The 15,548-nt window shown below is 56.8% G+C and overlaps 1 protein-coding gene across 3 annotated transcripts in view; it reads left to right on the forward strand.

Moving 5' to 3' along the window:
• The window catches only part of LOC133263190 (26S proteasome non-ATPase regulatory subunit 4), a 30,343-nt gene that overhangs the window by 689 nt on the left and 14,106 nt on the right, over nucleotides 1-15,548 (forward strand). For all 3 annotated transcript variants that reach the window (XM_061442878.1, XM_061442875.1, XM_061442876.1), the window contains exons 2-9: nucleotides 8,509-8,543; nucleotides 8,975-9,064; nucleotides 11,082-11,212; nucleotides 11,571-11,688; nucleotides 12,611-12,763; nucleotides 13,573-13,872; nucleotides 14,377-14,582; nucleotides 14,996-15,079. In XM_061442878.1, coding sequence (XP_061298862.1) covers nucleotides 8,509-8,543; nucleotides 8,975-9,064; nucleotides 11,082-11,212; nucleotides 11,571-11,688; nucleotides 12,611-12,763; nucleotides 13,573-13,872; nucleotides 14,377-14,582; nucleotides 14,996-15,079 — 1,117 coding nt within the window. The remainder of the gene's footprint in view (nucleotides 1-8,508; nucleotides 8,544-8,974; nucleotides 9,065-11,081; nucleotides 11,213-11,570; nucleotides 11,689-12,610; nucleotides 12,764-13,572; nucleotides 13,873-14,376; nucleotides 14,583-14,995; nucleotides 15,080-15,548) is intronic.

Raw genomic sequence — 15,548 nt, forward strand, 5'->3', positions numbered from 1 at the left:
ATCCAGGTATTCCTGAGCGCTGGAGTGAGCAAATCCCGGCCTTTCACTGCCCTGCAACTGATGGAGGCTGCCCCGGCACCCCCGGCCCAGCAGGGAGAGAAGAAACCGGGGGGCTGAAGGCAGCGTCCTTGGGGCTGGAGCTGCTTTACCTCTGCTTACGTGTGCGGGAGGCCGGACCTGTCGGTCCCATAGAGCCGGTTTGGGAGGAGGAAGAGGAGCGTTGGCTTCCCATGGCTGCTGCGTCCAGGGGCAGGACCCCGGCGGCTTTTCCTGTTGCTCTGGGCCTTCCTTAGGGCTCTTCCCCTTCCTGTGAGCTGAGGAGGAGTTGGCTTCAAAGAGCTTGAAGGGCTTCAAGAGCAAGCATGCGACAGGAGGGATCCTGCCGAGGTGCTGGAGGGGCTCGGGCGCCAGAGCGCTGCGGGACAGAGGGGGCCTGGATCGTGTTGGGGATGTGGGGTTTTGCTTTGTTCTATGGGAGACTGAATCACCTGCAGTGACAGGACAAGGGGTGACGGGTTCAGACTGAAACACGGGAGGTTCAGATTGGATCTAAGGAGGAAATTCTTCCCTGTGAGGGTGCTGAGGCACTGGAATGGGTTGCCCAGGGAGGTTGTGAATGCTCCATCCCTGGCGGTGTTCAAGGCCAGGTTGGACAGAGCCTTGGGTGCCCTGGTTTAGTGTGAGGTGTCCCTGCCCATGGCAGGGGGTTGGAACTGGATGATCTCGGGGTTCTTTCCAACCCAAACCATTCCATGGTTCCACCTCAAGTCCTGCCATGGCGTTTTGGAGCGCTGTCGCCCTCTGATCCAGGGTGCAGTTTGCCCCATGGGGCTGGCACTGGTGCCTGCAGCCTGGGTGAAGGGGATGTGGACGCTCTCCCTGCTTCCATGCGTATTTAATGTCCTGGGGAGGCAGCCAACGAGGTTTTATTTTGCTGCTTTTGCTTTGAAGCAGCCATGTGCCAAAACCTGGGGGATTTTGGTGCTTTGGGGGCTGCAGCTCCTTTATCCTGAGGGTGTTGAGAGCCCCTTGTCACCCCATTGTCACCCCATTGTCACCCCATTGTCACCCCATTGTCACCCCATTGTCACCCCATTGTCACCCCATTGTCACCTCATCACCCTGCTGTCATTGTCCCCTTCTTGTCATCCCATCACCCCTTTTTCACCCCTTGTCACCCCGTTGTCGTTGTCACCCAGTTGTTGTCACCCCTTCACCCCCTCGTCGTGGTTGTCACCCGGTTGTCGTCGTTGTCACCCCATCATCATTGTTGTCACCCGGGCTTCAGGCCCCTCCCTGGGGCCCACAGACAAAAGAATTGCCCTCAGAATGGATCAGTCCCTCCTGGGCCCAGGGGACTCATCCCAAGAGCGAGGTGAGCGCAGGCCCTGAGCTGCTGAGCCCTTCCTGCTGCTCAGCACCCAGAAAGGGCTGGCCCCCGAGTTTGGCACCATCCCAACGGCCCTTCCTTCCCAGCCCCCAGCTCTGGGTGTCATCACCTGGGTCCTGCCTCCGGCTCCCGCTGTCCCCTCTGGGGGCCCTTGGGTGCTGTGCTGGCGCGTGGTGCTCCCCGCGGCACGCTGCTCCTCCTTCCCCCTGCCTCGTGGTGCAAGGGGCTGCTCAGGGCTTATTCCAAGCCCTGCAGGCCTGGGGAGCTCCCTGCTCCAGGACCAGGGCCTCCTCTTCAGCGTTGCGCTGAGGTTTGCCCTTTCTCGGTTACTGGGTGAGAGCAGTGATTAAACGCGTTCGCTCCCCGTATCCCTGCGGATTCTGCCTTGTTTAAACAGCAGGCCGTTCCCAAGGCAGGAAGGATGTCTTTACACCTGACCTGGATCTCCCTCCTCTGGGAAGGGGGTGTTTGTCTTGCCCCTGATGCAGGTGTTGCAGCGGGCAGGGTGCTCATCCTGGTGTCCCTGTTGCCCGCTTCCTCTGGGGCGGGTTTGGAGCTCCTCCGGCAGAGGGGCTTGGGGTTGTGTGCAGGCTGGGAGAGGACTGCTTGGAGCAGTTATCCATGGGCTTTGTGTCCCCAGAGCAGCTCCCCACAGCTCTAAAGCTGCACTTCCCATTCACTGGGAGGGTGTTGGTGTCTGGGTCTGCTTAAAGGTTAACTCATGCAAGCAGTCAGGAGCGAGGCAGAGACGTGGAATCCATCATCTGCAGCCAGTGGGAGGGTTGGTTTTCAAACCGCTGTGGGCAAGGAGGTTGCAGCCTTCGGTAGGTTACAGGGGCAGGAGTTGCCATCAAAAGTGCTCCTGCCCAGAAATGCCTTTCAGTCTGCCCCCTCTTCTGCAGGGCTAACCTCCTTCCTCCTCCCCCCAAGGTGGTTTTGCCGTGACCCATATGGCAAAGCAATAACAGGGATACTTGTGGCCAGCATCCTGCCTGCCTCGGCCGTGCCTCATTCCCAGCCTGCGCCCTGGGGCTGGAGGTGTTTGTGCTGCTCCTGCTCCCTGTGGGTTTGCACTTGTGGGGTGCTCTCGCTCCGCCGAGCAGCTCCATAGCAAGGACCAGAGCGCTCCTGTGGCTGCTGGGCTCTGGGTCCCTGCTGCTCCCTGGAGAGGGATGCTGGGGTTGGAGTCGGGAGCAGATGCTGCGGACCCATTGCTCGGTGGCCTTTTGTGTGCAAGGCTCCACCCTTTGGTCCTGCCATCTGCTCTCCATCCCTGGTGCTGAAGGCATCCCGTGCCTCGAGCTCCTTTCATTCCCTCCCAGGGGTTTTCCCTGAGTTTGGTGGGGTTTGTGTTCAGTGGAGGCTCTGCGTCGGGTGTCAGACGTGCTCCGTGCACGTCCAGACACGGGGGCTGCTGGTGCTCTTGTGACTGCTGTTCCTTGCTGTGCTGGGAAGGAAAACGTTCCTTTCCCCAGCCCCGGTGGGTTCTCTTGGGGTAGGATGGCAGCGCTCAAGGACACTGGAATGGCTGGGATGAACCCCAACAGTGGGGCCACAGTTTGAAGGGGAGGCAGCGCTTGTGTGCATGAGCTGTGCGATGGAGGGCAGCCCAGACCCCTCCGGGGGTCATTCTCAGCTCTGGGGAAGGCATTGGTGCTTGGTTTGGTTTTTAAGTGGCTTTAGGGGGGGTCGTGCCTGCCTGCAGAGCTCTCCTGGGGACACCGGGAATGCTGCTGACCTCGTGCATGGAAACCTCTGCACCGCGGGCTGCCCTCCTCCCGCAGGCTCTGTGCTGAGGAGAGGTTGAGGAAGGCTTTCTGCTGTCACCCCAGCAGCGTGTCCAGAAGCACCCGCATGACGCGGCAGAGATTGGGTCTCCCCCGGCCCTTTGCCCTGCCTGTCACCCGCCGGCTGGCACCAGCCGCCGAGCGCCCCATCCCGCGCCTCCATCCCCAGGCTCCTGAACCCGGGCGCAGGGGACAGGAGGGAGATGTGCTAATGCAGGGCAGTGCGTTCGGTCCTGTGGACGTCAGCTGCAGGCCTCCAACGGCCCCGAGCAGGAGCGTGCACCGGGCAAGGGCTCTTCGTCTGGCAGCTGAGCTCGCAGGCTCTCCTGTGGCTGCTTTGAGGCCTTTGCTTCAATGTCCTCAGTGGCCTTAACACAAGGTATTGGACCTCACCTGGAGCATCGTGTGCAGGTCTGGGGTCCTCAGCACACAGAGGACGTGGAACTGCTGGAACAAGTCCAGAGGAGGCCACGAGGATGCGCAGGGGCTGGAGCACCTCCTGTATGGAGACAGGCTGAGGAAGTTGGGGCTGTTCAGCCTGGAGAGGAGAAGCTGCGGGGAGACCTCAGAGCAGCTTCCAGTGTCTGAAGGGGGCCTATAGGGATGCTGGGGAGGGACTCTTCATTAGGGACTGCAGTGACAGGACAAGGGGTAACGGGTTCAAACTGAAACAGGGGAAGTTTAGATTGGATCTAAGGAGGAAATTCTTTCCTGTGAGGGTGCTGAGGCACTGGAATGGGTTGCCCAGGGAGGTTGTGAATGCTCCATCCCTGGCAGTGTTCAAGGCCAGGTTGGACAGAGCCTTGGGTGCCCTGGTTCAGTGTGAGGTGTCCCTGCCCATGGCAGGGGGTTGGAACTGGATGATCTCAAGGTCCTTTCCTACCCTAACTATTCTATGATTCTAACAGACCTGTTGATGCAGGGAATTTCACCATCATTCCTCACTGCTTGGCCTTCCAGCCCCGATCAAGTGCTCGTGAGTGCTTTATCTTGCTCTGGAGGGCCGTGGTGTGGGCTGGCAGGGGCACGCTGCCTGATCTCATGGGCTTTCATCCATCCCCAGCTGCCGTGATTCAGAGCATTGGCTCGGACTCCGCTCAGGCCACACTTCTGCAGTTTTCCATAAGGAAAGCCAATTCAATGTGTAGGCTTCCATCTTCCAGCGCCCTGGAAGAGGATTCTGCTGTGCACAGTGAAGGTGCCCCGCTCAGAAGTGTTTTGCTTGCAAAGTCTGGGCCTTAACTTGTGGAAACAGGGTTGGTGTCAGTGTTTCTTGCGGGAACCCTCTCCTGTTTCCTCGAGCCGCTGATCTCTCCGTTCCCCACGACTCCTCTGTAACCTTCTTGTTTCTCCTTGTGTAGATTTCAGCTTTCTGTGCTGCTCAGTGAAGTCCTTTCGAAGAGGTAGCTGTACTGCATCTGTGTGCTTCAGACAAGCATGCCTTCCCCCTGGCCAGTAACCAGAGTGCAGTTTTACTGCCTCAGCTTTTGAGGATTGACAACACTTGGTGTGTTCTGGGGTTGTTTCCCACTAAACAAGCTGCTGCCCTGCTCAACAAAAGCTGCTGTCCCATTGAAGCGTGTTGTGTAAGCGCTCTCCTGACCTCTCCCCAGCTCTGCGCAGCCCTGGGTGCCCCAGCAGGATTGTTCCAGAAGGGCTTTTTCTGCTTTGCTTTCTGCCTGCGCTGCACTTTGAAGGGAAGAAATCTCGCTGCTGTTCCCGTTCGGAGCCCCGGCCTTGGATTAGGGAAGGGAACTGATCCCAGCTGCCATCTGTGAGGGGGGCCAGCGGGGTGGGTGCGTCCATGGAGGCTCCAAGCAGGTAGAGTTTGGTGGGGGGCTCAGGCATGGGCTCGCACTGCCCCCTGTGTGCATGGGAGTGCTCTCACCAGCGGGGCCACCCCCTGCAGGCAGGGTCCAGGGGAGGGAGCAGGATGATCCTGGTTTCGAGCAGCAAGGGGACCCGTTGGCCCTGGCCGCTTGCTTCCCTGTGATGGGCGGCGGGGCCGAGCGTGCTGGCGCTGGGGTGATGCATCCTGGGGCTCAGCTTGCCCTGCTCCTTCCACACAGCTGAGCTTCGTGATGTGTGCGGGGCTGTGAACGTTTCCCCTTTGCCCTTTGGTCCAAGCCGGGAGGAGCAGCTGAAATCTGAGCACCTCTGCTTAGAAACAGAGCCAAGCGGGTATAGGGCTGCCCGTGCCGCAGCAGCATCCTCCTCTGCTATGGGGTGAGCGAGGAGCTCGCCCAAATGCCCTGCCAGGAAGTCCTTGTCCAAGCCTGACCAGGTGCCATTGCCGCAACTCCTTCGCTTGTTTTCCCAGCTCTCACGTCATGCTTGGTAAGCCTATACCGTCTGCTGCCCGCTGAAAATAATCCCGGGAGTCAAGGGCAGCAGCAAGCAGGAGCTATTTATTCAGGTTGAATCAGCTTCCAGTAAACAGCTCTGAGGAATGCCCCCAAAGTGCCCATAGGGATTGCTCCCGGAATCAGGAGACAAGGCAGCAAGCTTCTGGGATGGCCTGGGTTCAGTGTTGGACGGGGCTGATGGGTTCCCGTTGGCCGCAACGGGCTCTTTTAGGGGTGTCGGGCTGTTTTGTCGGTTGTCAGGATGGGAACTGTGGCCAATGCGTTCTTCCATTGGGAAGAGGCATTTAAAGGGATCCCCAAAGAGCTGTGAAATGATTCCACGTTGTTAACGCGTGCGCCCTCGCTTTTAACACCTTCCCTTCTCCAGGCACAGAGCTGCTGTTACAGAGCAGGCAAAAGAGGTGGAGGTAACGGGAACGGTTCCTTGTGGAAAGCTCGGGTTTGCTCTCTCTGACCTCAGCTCTTGGTGATGGGGAGGACTGGGGTTTGCAGGACAGGAGGATGCTCTGGAGCTGAGCAGACCCCATCATCCCCGTGCCACCCCCCCACCATGCACTGGGGGATGAAGAAGCGTTTGTAGCGTGGTCAGACAGGAATTGCCCATTTCCCCATCAGCAGCCCTGGAAAGCAGCGGGAGGGAGGGGAGCTTCCTGCTGCGGAAACCGGGCGCAGGCTGCGCTTTCCTTCCTTGTCCCGGGGGTGCTCCTTGTCCCTGCCCACATCCCCACGGGGAGGGCTGAGGAGGGAGGGGAAGGGGAGCTGGTGCTCTGCTGAGGTACTTGCGTCGTCCTCAGGCCACGCTTTGGGATGCTCTTCCCAGCAGGCTGCTTGGATGTTCCCGCTTTCAGTGCGTGTGGCCTGTGATTAAGGCACCGGGGAGGGTTTGCTGCTGGCTCCGCTGGCTGCAGAGCTTGGGTTGAATCCTTTTTTGCACAGGTGATTAACTACCAGCATAGTAAATCTCCAAGGCTACAGGACTGGTAGTGCTGCTTAAGTCATGGGGCTTTATAGAGGTTTCTGTTTTCATAATGACACGGAATTGCTTCAAACAAAGGCATAATTGCTATTGAGCACCTCTGTTGTGATGCCGGAGATGCCTCCTCCATCCCTGACCCTCCATGGGTCAGAAGCCTTGTGTCACGGTGATGGAGTCCCCCTTCAGCTGGAGATGCTCCCAAACCCGGGCCAGTGTCAAGGGCTGTGATTGATGAAGGGGGGCGAGGAAGAGGAGCGCTGCCTGTGAGCGGCTTCCAGTGCGAAGAGCAGTGTGTGTGGATGAACTCCCCTGTCTCCAAAGGGAGCCAGGGCTGGTGGTGGAAGGTGGAAGGTGCTGCTCTGGGCCGGCTCTGCTCAGCACCAGGGGTTTGTCACACGTTGCCTTCTGCTTGGCTCCCGTGGCGAGCGTTGAGATGAGGGCTTTGGTGGCGGGGACCCGGCTTGCTGTGGTCCTCTGGTTGAAACGCGGTGGTCGTTGATGACCTCCATTGCCAGGCAGCGATGAGGGAGCCCTGGGTGGGCCCAGCTCCAGGGTTGTGTTGCAGTGCTCAGTGTGGTGAAGCACTCGGTGGATGCGGGGGGAAGCGGCCCTTTGCCTGCTCTGTGAGATGGGTGAGGGCTTGCTTTGGCTGGGGGGGGCCTCCCCGCTTCTGTTGCTGTGGCTGAAACAGAACTGAAAAACACCTGGAAAACCTGGTCTGTTCTTGGGGGCTGGAGGCAGAAAGCACGGGGCTGGTCCATGGGGGTGCTGGTGGGGCAGGGGCATAGAACCGTGGAATGGTTTGGGTTGGAAAGGACCTGAAGATCATCCAGATCCAACCCCCTGCCATGGGCAGGGACACCTCACACTAAACCAGGGTACCCACGGCTCTGTCCAACCTGGCCTTGAACACCACCAGGGATGGAGCATTCACAACCTCCCTGGGCAACCCATTCCAGTGCCTCAGCACCCTCACAGGAAAGAATTTCCTCCTTAGATCCAATCTAAACTTCCCCTGTTTCAGTTTGAACCCGTTACCCCTTGTCCTGTCTCTACAAGGTCCCTGCATGGCAGCTCTTGGCCTCTCTGGGCTCGGTCTGCCTGGTGGATCTGTGGTGCAGACACACGGTAGAGGGCAGGGTCTGTACCAAAAACCCTCGGTAGGAATCGAGGCCTAAGAGGGAGGAGCTGGTCCATCACCTCCCGGTGCTGGCTAATGGATGGCAGTAACCCTGCAAAGCCACCCAAGCCCACTGAAGGGGGCTGATGCCCCCTCTGAAGGCACCAGCACACAGGTTATGTTCCTTAACTAAAAAGGACATGGAACTGTTGGAACAAGTCCAGAGGAGGCCACGAGGATGAGCAGGGGCTGGAGCAGCTCCTGTATGGAGACAGGCTGAGGAAGTTGGGGCTGTTCAGCCTGGAGAAGAGAAGCTGCGGGGAGACCTCAGAGCAGCTTCCAGTGTCTGAAGGGGGCTATAGGGATGCTGGGGAGGGACTCTTCATTAGGGACTGTAGTGACAGGACAAGGGGTAACGGGTTCAAACTGAAACAGGGGAGGTTTGGATTGGATCTAAGGAGGAAATTCTTTCCTGTGAGGGTGGTGAGGCACTGGAATGGGTTGCCCAGGGAGGTTGTGAATGCTCCATCCCTGGTGGTGTTCAAGGCCAGGTTGGACGGAGCCTTGGGTGCCCTGGTTTAGTGTGAGGTGTCCCTGCCCATGGCAGGGGGGTGGAACTGGATCATCCCAAGGTCCTTTCCAACCCGAACCATTCCATGGCTCTATGATTCTAAGTGAGTTTGGCTGCAGGCAGGCAGCAGAGCAGCGTTTCCTTGGGGCTCCCTGCCGGGAGAGGAGAAGCTGGGAGTGAGTCAGTGCTGGTTTGTGAGTCAGTGCTTTTGGGATGCAGAGCAGGCCCTGTGAGAGGCCGTTTGGGGCTGCGTAATCACTATGACCCCCTTCTGATTGTGCCTTTCTCCTTTTGGCAGGATCATCTACTTTCAAGAAGTCCCTCACCCCCGAGGTAAGGCTCTGACCAAGGCGCTTTGTTCCCTGACTGAGGCAAGGGAATCCTGGACCCACCTTCTCTTTTTCCAATCCCATTGGAGTCAGGAGCGAGCCAGGCTCCGAGCTGTGAGTGCTGCAGGTGCTCACTGGAGGAATGTGAGCGTTGCTCCTTCCCAAGGGAATCTCTGCTTAAAACCCAGCTTCTCCTGGGACCGAGCAGTTCTTGAGCCACCAAAACACCGCAGGGATGTGCTGCGAGCGGGAGCTTTTGACTGAGGAACAAACCCATCCGTGGTCTTGCATGGAGGTGTTTGTGATGAGATGGCCAGCCTCAAGCACATCGGGTTCACTCAGTCCTTTGGAGGTCCTTGGCTTTGAGCAGGGGGCACGTCGCAGGTTCCATCTGGGTTTTACATCCTTGCTTCTTACCTCTTCCCCCATCCCTAGATGCCAGGTGCTTCCGGGCAGCCAGGCTCACAGACCATAAGGAAAGGGCACAGAGGAGTGGACTCCACGGGTGAGACTACCTACAAAAAGGTGAGTTCCCTCTGGCGCTCATTTCCCTGCTGTTCTCCTCAGCAGGGTGTCCCATGAGGTTCCTGTTGGATGCTGGCTGACCCCTGGGACAGTCACTGAAGGCAACCCCAGGGGAAAGCAGCCAGAAGAGTGGAGCTGGGCTGCTCAGCTTCCCTTCTGCAGCCTCCTAAAGAGGGGATTGCTTTTAAACCCTCCCCATCAGCAACACTTCTGAGGCCTCTTCTGGCTTTTGGGTGCTTTCTGTGCTCTGTGGGCACAAGGGTTTCTGTAGCTCTTGTGGTATTGCTGGAATCTGCTTTACAAAGGGGAGATTGAGTGTTTCTAAAGAGCCTCTTAACGTGTGTGGATTGGGGATGCTGCTTCCTGTCTGGGAGGTTGGGCCAACATCCTCTGAAGCCAGGCTGACTTCGAGGTGTAGATGAAATGGGTAATGGCTCCAGAGGGGCACTTCAGGGCATCGTGGAAGCCAAGCTTCTGGTCCAATCTGGATGTGTCTCCGTGTGTCCATTGGGAGTCAGAGTGGGAGGGATTGCAGTAGTGTTTGTGATCCTGCCCTTTCTCCATCGCTGCCTTTTCCAGGGCTGGGAAGTTGGTTGTTAAAACACTTTGCCCTGTGAAGGTGATGGTGAGCACGCTATTGTGGGCCTGATAGAATGCTTGCGCCTTGGCAACCCGACCCTGTGGCTCTGTGTTCCCAAACAAGGCAGCATTGCTGTGCCCTGTTCTTTCTCAACCAGTTTTAAGCAGGGCAAGGTGAGCCGAGACCTGTTTGCGAGCATCTTGAGCCTTTAGAGGGCAGGGAATGAAAGCAGAATCAGTCCTGCTGAAGTAAATACCGGGTACAGCTCAAGTAGAAGAGGACATTAGCAACAAGGTGGAGTCACTGCCAGCTTTTGTTGCTTTCTCTGCAGGGAGCTGGGAGCAGGACTCTCGCTGCTGTGCTGACAAAGCCAGTGAAGTGGGGCAGATGCTCCCATTTGTTTTAAAGGTTTCATGGAGGATGTGCCTGGGGAAAGCACTTGGGATGTTTGTGGCCTGTGCTGCCAGATGCTTTGATCTAGGGCGATGTCTCCCATCTGGCAGGGCCTGGCCTTTGTTTAGCTGAAGGAAACAAACCCTGATGAGTTGGCTCCCGAGGCCTGGATCTCGTTCTGGGTCTCGTGGCTTTATGTACAAGCCAAGTGGAAGGTCCGTGAGCTGCAGTGCACAAATCCAAGGCTGCACCTGCTCTGCGGAGCTTGTACCTCCATGCTTCAGGACCTGCCAGGCCATAGCAACTCCAGGGTGTTGAGCACATCTCTGGGCTGCTGTGCTGCTGGTCAGAGCCTGGAGCACGTCTCAGTGCTCTGAGATGAGAGCAAGTGTTTCGCAGGCAGAAGAGGACTCGATGTGAGTCGCTGTTGCAGGAACACAGCCCTGCATTGTTCTTGGGTTCATGGCCTTGCTCCCTATCTAAGAATGCCAATGAACTCCTCAGGGTTAAAGAGCCACGACCCAGCAAGGGAGGCAGAGGCAAGGACGTGGCAGCACCAAAGAGAAGCATGCCTTGTGTGCTGGCCATGCCTGCCCTGTCCTGTAGAAGCCCTGAGTCTGTGCCCAAGCTGGGGAAGAGCAAGCTTCCAAGGGTATAGTTCCAAGATCAAGGTGGCAAGAAGTGTGCTTATTCATGGAGGCAGAAGGTAATCTGTCCCTGGAGATCTTCCCCCTCTGACTGCAGGACACGCAGGTGGGGCTATGAAATTCAGTCCTTTTTAGGGTTTTGAGGTTTCAGTTCACGTCCTTTATGGCTCCACCACCCAGAGCACAGGCATCAAGCAGGATGCTGTCAGGGATGTAGGGGTGTGATGCCAAAGTGATGTTAGTCAGTGAGAGAGAAATGACAGAAGCTGGAAGCAGTAGGTGTAAAATACCCCAGCTATAGCACTGGTTTAGAGTGGGGGCTCTCTTTTAACTCCTTTCCTTCCCATTTCCAGTCTGCTGCTCCATGTTGTCTAACTCCTTTTCTCTGCCCCTCCAGACAACATCATCTGCCTTGAAGGGTGCCATTCAGCTGGGCATTACACACACAGTTGGGAGCTTGAGCACCAAACCCGAAAGAGATGTTCTCATGCAAGACTTCTACGTAGTAGAAAGTATTTTCTTCCCCAGGTTGGTGCTTGCTTCCTTCTCTTTTCAGTGGGAGTGAGTAGGAACATCGGCTCCTAGCCCTGCTTGCACACGAGGGAGCCCCACCAAAGCAGGAGTGAGCACAGGACTCCTGTGTACAGACCAAGGCTGGCTCCTGCCTGGTTCTGCCTGAAGAGCCCTGGTTCTTCCCTCTCTGTGTCCATCACTGATGCTGTGAACCATGGCAGGCTTGCTGCTGGGTTTGCCTGCGTGTGTCCCGTTCTTGTGGGTGCTTTCCGGCCCTTGGGCGGGTTGGAAGCAGCTCCCCTGGAGGTGTTTGCACTTCCTTAAGCAGTGTTCCAAATGGCAATACCTGTGTGTGTGCTTCCCCCCTGCCCAGTGAAGGGAGCAACCTGACCCCAGCTCACCATTACAACGACTTCCGATTCAAAACCTACGCTCCAGTGGCCTTCCGCTATTTCCGGGAGCTGTTTGGGATCCGACCGGACGACTACCTGGTGAGCTGGGGGAGAGATTGAGAGCAGCCCTGAGGAGAAAGACTTGGGGGTGTTGGTTGATGAGAAACTGAACATGAGCCGGGTTCAGTGTGCACTCGCAGCCCAGAAACCAACCGTGTCCTGGGCTGCATCCAAAGGAGCGTGACCAGCAGTCATGGAGGTGATCCTGCCCCTCTGCTCTGCTCTCGTGAGACCTCACCTGGAGCATTGTGTGCGGTTCTGGGGTCCTCAACATAAAAAGGACATGGAACTGTTGGAACAAGTCCAGAGGAGGCCACGAGGATGAGCAGGGGCTGGAGCACCTCCTGTATGGAGACAGGCTGAGGAAGTTGGGGCTGTTCAGCCTGGAGAAGAGAAGCTGCGGGGAGACCTCAGAGCAGCTTCCAGTGTCTGAAGGGGGCCTATAGGGATGCTGGGGAGGGACTCTTCATTAGGGACTGCAGTGACAGGACAAGGGGTAACGGGTTCAAACTGAAACAGGGGAGGTTTGGATTGGATCTAAGGAGGAAATTCTTTCCTGTGAGGGTGCTGAGGCACTGGAATGGGTTGCCCAGGGAGGTTGTGAATGCTCCATCCCTGGCAGTGTTCAAGGCCAGGTTGGACAGAGCCTTGGTTTAGTGTGAGGTGTCCCTGCCCATGGCAGGGGGTTGGATCTGGATGATCTTCAGGTCCTTTCCAACCCAAACCATTCCATGATTCCATGATTGGTGCTCAGAGCAGGCTCCTGTTTGTGGCGTGCTCTGTGTGATGGGTGTCCTCCTCCCCTGCCTGAGCCGGGGGGTGCCGGGAGGCCCCGCGGGCAGGCTCTGGGAGCACAGCAGTGGATGCCGTTTGTGACCCTGGGGTTTGCCCCTGGCCGTGTTGGACAGGAAGAGCCTTCACACCCATGCTTCCTGCGTGTCTCTCCCCTTGTCCTCCTCAGTACTCGCTCTGCAGTGAGCCTCTCATTGAGCTTTCAAACTCCGGGGCCAGCGGATCCCTCTTCTACGTGTCCAGCGACGATGAGTTCATCATCAAAACCGTGCAGCACAAAGAGGCTGAGTTCTTGCAGAAGCTGCTGCCTGGCTACTACATGGTGAGTCACTGGGGTGAGCCTGGGCCTGCAGGCTAGGGAAGGGTCCCTCGGGTGCACCGGGGTGACACATCCACCCCTGTAACCGCCTGGTAGGCGGCCGATGTGTGCCCCAGCTGAGTGGCAGCTTCTCTCTCAGCTGGCCGAGGGTAAGCACGGTGTCTCCCTTTGCTCAAGCCTCCCCAGCTTAGCTGCTGTGTGAGTAAGCAGCAAACTCCTTCCTGCAATTTGTCTCTGACCCGTTCAGCTTTGCAGAGAGGTTGTTAGCAAGGGGAGGCATCACCCATCCGTGCCCTGTGTTCACCTGCCCTTGGTGGCAGTGGCTTTGCATCACTGCTGGCTCCCTTTCCATCCAGAAGCATGGGAATGGCTGAGAAAGTTGGGGCTGTTCAGCCTGGAGAAGAGAAGCTGCGGGGAGACCTCAGAGCAGCTTCCAGTGTCTGAAGGGGGCCTATAGGGATGCTGGGGAGGGACTCTTCATTAGGGACTGCAGTGACAGGACAAGGGGTAACGGGTTCAAACTGAAACAGGGGAAGTTTACATTGGATCTAAGAAGGAAATTCTTTCCTGTGAGGGTGCTGAGGCACTGGAATGGGTTGCCCAGGGAGGTTGTGAATGCTCCATCCCTGGTGGTGTTCAAGGCTAGGTTGGACGAAGCCTCAAGTGAGATTTAGTGTGAGGTGTCCCTGCCCATGGCAGGGGGTTGGAACTGGATGATCTCCAGGTCCTTTCCAACCGGACCCATTCCATGATTCTATGAATTCTGCATAACCAGGAGGGCTTTGAAGGTGTTTCTGTCTTGGGTCTTTCAGAATCTGAACCAGAACCCAAGGACGCTGCTGCCAAAGTTTTACGGCCTCTACTGCGTCCAGGCTGGGGGCAAGAACATCCGCATTGTTGTGATGAACAACCTGCTGCCCCGCTCTGTCAAGATGCACCTGAAGTACGACCTCAAGGGCTCCACCTACAAGCGCCGAGCGTCCCAGAAGGAGAGGGAGAAAGTCTTCCCCACATACAAGGACTTGGATTTTATGCAGGACATCCCCGACGGCCTCTTCTTAGACTGTGACATGTATAATGCCCTGTGCAAAACGTTGCAAAGAGACTGTTTGGTAAGTGAAGGGGTGGTGTGGAGATTCTTTCCCATGAAAGGAGGTGGCAGCTCCACCCTTGGAGCCTCTGCCTGTTCCCTGGGAGAGCCTGTGTTGTGTAGTGGTCATGGTATGGACAAGCAGGACCTTGGCTCTGGTTTTGTTCGGTACTTCCAACCCGAATTAGACCCAGCGCTGCCTCTAGGGGTGGAGGAAGCATCCTCTGCTGAGGTTGGGCTCTGGAGCAGGGCAGGCTCTGGGCAGCAGAGTTGGGCAGCTGTGGAGACCCTGCTGTTCTCCCCTGGTTTGAGTCCCTGTGTGCACAGGACCACGACCCATGGCTTTCCCCTCACTCCCTTTGGCGACTGTGGATGCATTAACATAGATGGATTAGACTGGAGATGAACTGGATTAAAAGGCATCACCTCAGGGCTCTAAGCACAACTGCTGACTATGCTTCTGCAGCTGCTCTGACAGTGCCACTGCTTGTGCTGCTGACTGAGCTTGTGCTGCCTTCCTGCCCAGGTCCTGCAGAGCTTTAAAATCATGGATTACAGTTTGCTTGTTGCAATCCATAACATGGACCTGGCACAGAGGGAGCACGCCCTGGCCGACGGGACGTTGCAGGCTGACATGCGGCGACCCGCTGCCCAGAAGGCCCTTTACTCCACAGCCATGGAATCCATCCAGGGAGAGGCCCGGCGAGGTGGCACCATAGAAACAGATGACCAGTAAGTCTGTGTTGGGATTGCTCTTCCCAGTGCAACCCAAGCTTGGCTAACGGAGATGGAACTTAGATGGGCTGCATGGGATTGCTGGCAGGCTGGTCTTGGTAGCAGATTTGTCTTTGATTTCCCTTCCTTAATGTGTAAAAGACTTTGTTCGTGCCTTCCAGGTTGTATTGAAGAGTTGGGGTTGATCTTCACTAACAATTGTCCCAGAGGGAAAAGGGGGGCAGTTCTCAGGAGATTCAGCAGCTTAACTAGGGAGCATTTTGCTCTTCCCCAATCCACTGGGGGTGCCTCCTGCATGCTGGCGCCTGTTAAATAGCTCACACAGTATTCAGCCCCTGCCAGGGTGCATGAGAGAGGCAGTGGGAGGTTGAGAACTCCCTGCTTCACGTGTGTGCCCTGTCCTCTTCTAGGATGGGAGGAATTCCAGCCCGCAACGCCAAGGGGGAGAGGCTCCTCCTGTACATTGGCATCATTGATGTGTTGCAGTCCTACAGGTAAGAAAGCCTTGAGAGCAGCTGTGTCACCCGGTGAAGACCGCTTCACAGCCCGGGTTGCCCCTGCTTGGTTGTCACAATTGGCTTCCAAGTGGTTAAGGCACAAACTTCTTTACTACTTTCTGTTTCCCTGACATTGGGCATTTGGGGATCAGTTTCTGGGTCTTGTTTACTGGATTTGCTTCAAGTTCCTGGCATAGATTTGCTCTTGGGAAGTTGGTTTTGTGTGCTTGGTGCTTGTGCACAGGTGCTGTGCAGGAGGTGGCAAGTTACAGAACAAGTGGTGGCTTAAAATGGCCATAACCACTTCTCCCTATAAAATGAAAGCTAGCTGTAAGGTTTACCTTTCCCTCTGTTTATACCAAAGCGCAGTGTGCAGGGGTTGCATGTATAAAGCCCCTGCTAAATGTCACTGCAAGTTCATTGTCCTTGATGATTAGGCCTGTGAAACTCTCCCTCTGGGAGGCTG

This window comes from Pezoporus flaviventris, unplaced genomic scaffold, assembly GCF_033815535.1.
Source record: "Pezoporus flaviventris isolate CSIRO_AGI_PZ_B2104156 unplaced genomic scaffold, CSIRO_AGI_Pfla_v1 ptg000255l, whole genome shotgun sequence".
NCBI classification, from domain to species: Eukaryota; Metazoa; Chordata; class Aves; order Psittaciformes; family Psittacidae; genus Pezoporus; species Pezoporus flaviventris.